Below are 5,836 nucleotides of genomic sequence, written 5' to 3' on the forward strand. Positions count from 1 at the left end.
TTGGCTAAAGAAAGGTGGGAAGGGCACTTTCAGGTAGATGAAACAACATAAATAAAGGCACCGAGGTGTGAAACAGTTTGGTCGGCACGGGGGAATACGAGGGGTTTAGCATGTGTTACTAAAGATAAATAAATATGCCTGGCTGAGACTAGAGGGCTGAGGGTGGAAAGGCAGGGCTGGGAGGGGGCATTACCGAGCTTGAGCTTTGGCGTTTGTTTCCATCTGTGATAAAACAGACGTATGTACAAGGCGCGGCGGGGACACAGAGGAGGGAGTGGATATCTGTGCCTGAGGGGTCAGGTAAGACTTTTGTTGTTAGTGCCGTTGGGTTGACTCCAACTCTCAGTGACCCTGTGTACAGCAGAGTGGAACCCTGCCTGGTCTTTTCGCGCCATCCTCTCACCTATCAGGCACTATGCCAGACAGTGCTCCCCGTCTGTTCACAGGGTTTTCATGGCCAATGTTTTTGGAAGTGGTGGCCAGGTCCTTCTTCCTAGTCTGTGTTGTCTGGAAGCTCCACTGAAACCTGTCCACCATGGGTGACCCTGCTGGTGTTTGAGATACTGGTGGCATAGCTTTCAGCATCACAGCAACACACAGCCACCACAGTATGACAACTGACAGACTGGGTGGGGTGGAGTGGGGATGTGGGGGGTGGGGTTCCCTGACCAGGGAAACAACCTGGGGCACCCTGGTTAGAGCGCCAAATCTTACCCACTAGGTAAGACTTAGGTTTTACTGTATTTCTATTATTTGTAGACTAACAATTGTACCATTTCTTTCCCTGCTTGCTATGTGCCTGGTACAGCACTTTACATACATCATCTCTTCTAACCCTCACAACATCCTGTGAAACAGGTGTTACTACCTTTACACATAAGAGGGAAAGGAGGCTCAGACAGATGAATAATGTTCCCAAGGTCACACAGCTAGAAAGCTAGCCCAGATCTGAAGCGTTCTTAAGCACTAAACTATATTCTGCTAAAGAGAGCTGCTTGAGGTCAGGGCTCATGTCTTTTGTTTTTGCGCGCCCAGACCTAGGTCTTAGAAGACGCCTAATAAACATCAGTTGAATAAACCCATGCTTGACCGACCTTTCACTCTCTCCGTGAGAAAAGGCACGGTGTGACGTCACTGGTAAACCTCCTGGCCACTAGGGGGCGCTGTACCATCTCCGCGCGGCGGGGCTGGGCTGAGGACACCTCGCTTCCTCCGGGCCTTTGGCTGGAGCTCAGCCAATCCCTGCGCTCCGAGGGAGCCGGCGGCCGGGGGGCGGGGCCCCGGGGCGAGGCCCGCGGGCCGCTGGGAGTGGCGACATCGGTGCTCCCGGCGGCGGTGGAGGGAGGGGGCCGGACCGAGGACCGCTGGCTGCGGCGCAGGTGAGCACGCGGTCCCGGCGGGCATTCCCTCGCCCCGGGCGGCTGCCGGAGCTGCCCATTGCCATGGTGACGGCTCCGGGCCGTGACCTCTGAGTAGGGGGAGGGGTCATCGCGAGTGTCCGCTCCGGCCTGGCCTGACGGGTCCCCCTCTTCCCGGAGCTCGGGGACTCTCTGCGGCCAGGGCTTCTCGGCGTCGGGCACGTGGGTGAGGACGGACGCAGGCGAGCCCGTGAGCGTGGTGGGATAGGGCGGGGGAGCGGGAGCCCCGAGGAGGCAGAAGGGTAGGTACTTGGACCCTGCCCTCACGTGCGCTCCCATCCCTGCCCCGGGCTGAGTGACGGTCAGGGTTAATTCTCCCCCGGCTCAGATCTCCTCTGTCCTGTTCGCCAGTTTCGGGCTGCGGCTTCGGGTCTCATTGGGCCCCAGGGCCCGGTACCAGGGCAGGTTTCCCGGCAACTCAGTTGACCTTTACCGGACTCTCAGGCCCCCTCCATGCCGGGCTGGAAATATGCCTCACGGTATTTGCCAGACACGTTTGCCTCTTTCTTTTTGATGCCCTGCGGATGACGTGTTAGACTATCCGGCTTCTCGTAATCAGCTAAGGCACCTGCTGCCGCCTGTTGAGGGCGGCTGGGTGAATGACTGCTGTGGCTTTACACTAGTACGTTGCTTGAGCTGTCAGTCAGTCATTCAACAAACTTTTTTGGAGCATTTTTTGCCAGGTGGAGTGGAGGAGGAGAGGGATGGATAGGGCACAGTGGGGCCGAATAAACATGGTCTTTGCCCTCTTGGAGCTTCAAGCGTTTTGAGAAACGCAGACTGGTGGGGTAGGCCAGCACAATGGCTGACACAGAGAAAGTGGTTGTAAGTGTTGACTAAATGAATTGACTTATTTGGGAAAGATTAGAATGTGAGCAGGACGACAGAGAGAGACCTTGTGCTGCATATGAGAGATAATAGTAGTTGTGGACTCGTGCTTGATAATGTTTTAAGACAAACTGGAAATCTTAGTGGAGAGTTGCTGTTTAGGGAAAGTGTTTGCTTATAAAGAGAGAACTTGCCTAAAAGGAAAGAAAATGGAGAAGTAGTAGGTTAGTGATTCTTTGGGGGTGCTTTTAAACAACTTCCAAATCTTATAATTTCATAAATCTCTGAAAATAATTTTAGAGTTTGCTAAAAGGGAAGCTCTTCTAGGTAGTGAAATGCCAAGTGGATGGGGAAAAAAATTGCAGGAAGCTCTCCCCAAGTCCAGGATTTGGACAGAAACCATACACCTATCTGCAGTGTGTTCTTTCCACTAGAGAGAACACAGGCATTGAAGTTGGAGAACCTGGCTTCAAAATCAGTGACTCCATCGCTTCTGGTGATCTCGGGCAAGTTGACGCAGTGTCCCTGAGCCTTTGTGGCCTCAGATAAAAATCTGGGCCAGAGATGTTGTGAAGATCAGTTGATGACTAGTGTATGAATTGTCCAGCGTAGTGCCTGGTGTTAAGACGAAAGGCTGGGAGGGGAATCTTGGAGCTGCTACAGTACTTTCCCTGATGATGGTCTGTTATAGTCTTTCTTGGGTCCACAAAACCCTGGGATTCCTCCAAAGAGAATTGGAACCAAAGAGACGGAGAGCATCATCTCAGTCTTTGGTAAGGTTTCCACTGTTCACGTTAGACCGCACATAGCCAAGTTGGAGAAATACCTACCAGGGCACAAATGGAATGATCTTTTAGTTGAGACTTTTGGGCAAACTACTTAATTAACCCTTTGATAATGCCATCTACCTCATAGCGTGGACATGAGGATTAAAGGAGATAGTGTTTATAAAGTGCTTAGCCCCAAGTCTGGCACATAATAAGTACTCAGTAAATGGTAGCTATCATTATTATGATCATTGTGAATAATCTTTGATAATTGTTAATAGTGGTAATAATCATTTGAGACTAAATGGCCATTAGAGTGACCCAGTTTGTGTGTTTTTACATTACTTTGGTGTTGTCTTACTTCATTTCAGGAGGCCCTGGGGCCATTCCACTTCTTTTTTTTCTGCCGTGGCTTGTACAGTGGTTTTTTGGTTTTTGGTGAGGAAGATTGGCCCTGAGCTAAAATCTGTTGCCAATTCTCCTCTGTTTTGCTTGAGGCAGATTGTCTCTGAGCTAACATCTGTGCTAATCTTCCTCTGTTTTGTGTGTGGGATGCTGCCACAGCGTGGCTTGACGAGCAGTGTGTACGCCGGTGCCTGGGATCCAAACCCGGGAACCCTGGGCTGCTGAAACAAAGCATGCAAACTTAACCACAATGCTACTGGGCCGGCCCCAGTACAGTGGTTTTTTTTACGGAGAATTTCCAAGTCCTCATATGTCCAAAGTATGCATAATGGGTTGGTGACATTTTTAGGAGCTTATTATGCAAACGTGAGGATACGGGTTTAATTGAAGAGTGTGTATTTTGAAAGGAGTTTGGCCAGCAGATTTGTAAAGTATAGATTTGTGTCACTGCTAGAAAAATCAAGCTCAGAATAGGAAAGAACTATTATCTATTTATTTATCTAAAATCCAGAATGCTTGGGTAGTGGATTAGGATTTTGGCTGCTTAAATGTGCTCCTTATTCTTTATGTGAGGCAGAGGAGCTACTGCTCGTTGTCCTGCAGCCAGGAGACTCATAATGGGATTGTGTGTGATGGGGAGAGAGCAGCTGGCTGTGCTCATGGAGAAGTTGTGTAGAACGGAGAAAGGCTCTTTCCCGTTCTTGAGATGTTGGCAAACAGGAACGGGGGCCTGGGGTCTCCATTAGCTTGAAGCTTTCTTAGGTAAGGCTCAGAGGTGCCCTCGTGGGGAACGCTGCCATACATGGTTGCATAATTTGCATAAATTTCAAAGAGTCTAGTACATAAAATAGCAATTCTTCCCCCCTGCCCTAACAGTTGAATCTTTCACAATTTCCTAGATCGTTTCAGGAACCCAACTGCTGCATGAAGCCAGGTTCCCCCTTGCATTACTCTCCTTAGGGTGGATGCTCAGTGAATTGTGCCGGGCCACCTGAGAAGTGGAGAGCCCTAGCGGGTTGTCCGTATTTGGTGGGCAGGAGGTGCTAGTTTCTCTCTGATGCTGCCTGTGCTCTTCTGCAGATGTCATGTGGCCTGTGCTTTGGACCGTGGTGCGTACCTATGCTCCTTATGTCACATTTCCTGTTGCCTTTGTGGTCGGGGCCGTGGGCTACCACCTGGAATGGTTCATCAGGGGAAAGGAACCCCAGCCTGTGGAGGAGGAGAAGAGCATCTCAGAGCGCCGGGAGGACCGCAAGCTGGATGAGCTGCTGGGCAAGGACCACACCCAAGTGGTGAGCCTTAAGGACAAGCTGGAATTTGCCCCTAAAGCCGTCCTGAACAGAAACCGCCCCGAGAAGAATTAATGGAGGACGCGGGGCCCTGTGGGTCCTTGCGTGGGCCATGACTAGTCCTGCCACCATGTCAACCCAGCCCCAGAACCCACATCTGATTTGCTCTGTTGCTTATTCTGGCCCCTACTGCACCCGCCGCCCAGCCGCACACGTACTGGCCGCTGTGCTGTGTTTAGGCAGGCACAGTGGCAGCTGAGGGCCCGTGAAGAGGAGGACCCTTGAGGCTTCTGGCCTCAACGCTGCGTCTGCTGGATGGTGGCCACAACCGCTCAGGCTTCTGCACTTGTGACTGCTCTGCTGCGAACGGCGTGAAGAAATGAACGTGTCGCTCTCGGTCTCCGTGGGGAGGCGGTTCGGCCTCAAGTGGGAGTGGCTGGGGTTGGGGTGTTGCCTTTGGGAGGGACACCTACGTGTCTTGTGCCAGTTTGCGCTGGGAAGAATTCACAAGTTGACCTAGCTCCCTCACTAGTTTTTCCTGTCCTTTGCGCTCATTCTTCCTGAAATCCTGTCCTGTCAGCTCAGGAGGGGGATTCCCTGGGGAGGGAAAGCATTTTTCTGTTTTTGGAAGCCCAGGCTGTTCACCTCCGGGCAGGTGAATTTGCTTGAAAACAATCGCCAGCTTCCAGCCACCCCATCACTATGTAGCGCAAAACGTGATTAAACTGGCATCTGAGAACCGTGTTGATCTAATGCTGTCTTCCACATGGTGTTTGGGGTCTCCGTAGGAGGTGTGCAGGAGCAGGTGTTTCAGGGTGGGGTGACATCGCCTTCACCTCCAGGCTCCGGGGCCTGGAGGCTTTGCTTCAGTCCTGTGGGTGCACTGAATCCTGGAGGCGCAGGATCCCAAGAGCACTTTTATCATGATCGCGAGAGGCTTATAGCACCTCTCAGAGTCTGAATTAGAGGAGACCTGGGGGCTTAACGATTATTATCAAAATTGCCGGTTTCACACACACGTTCCCCTCTAACGATAATAGATGTCCCTTAGAGAACATTCAGTAGGGATTTTAAAAAAAGGGCTCCCACAGTCCCAGGGCTCTAGTGCAGCTAAAAAGTTCACATTTTG

At 51.5% G+C, this 5,836-nt stretch overlaps 1 protein-coding gene across 2 annotated transcripts; it reads left to right on the forward strand.

Annotated features, from left to right (window-relative positions):
* The first annotated feature begins 1,246 nt into the window (after positions 1–1,246).
* Positions 1,247–5,446, forward strand: SMIM12 (small integral membrane protein 12). Of its 2 annotated transcripts, none has more exons than XM_008533442.2 (2): positions 1,247–1,379; positions 4,499–5,446. In XM_008533442.2, exon 2 carries the CDS (start codon positions 4,504–4,506, stop codon positions 4,780–4,782), a length of 279 nt encoding a protein of 92 aa, XP_008531664.1. In that variant the 5' UTR covers positions 1,247–1,379; positions 4,499–4,503; the 3' UTR covers positions 4,783–5,446. The 2 variants fall into 2 exon arrangements, with proteins under 2 accessions (XP_008531664.1, XP_070466462.1); XM_070610361.1 differs by lacking the exon at positions 1,247–1,379 and adding an exon at positions 1,468–1,584.
* The last annotated feature ends 390 nt before the right edge of the window (positions 5,447–5,836 follow it).

Source organism: Equus przewalskii, chromosome 2 (assembly GCF_037783145.1).
Source record: "Equus przewalskii isolate Varuska chromosome 2, EquPr2, whole genome shotgun sequence".
Taxonomy (NCBI): domain Eukaryota; kingdom Metazoa; phylum Chordata; class Mammalia; order Perissodactyla; family Equidae; genus Equus; species Equus przewalskii.

Excerpts from the sequence above, each read along its gene's own strand:
- SMIM12 (XM_008533442.2), top strand. The coding sequence starts at position 4,504 with ATGTGGCCTGTGCTTTGGACCGTGGTGCGTACCTATGCTCCTTATGTC.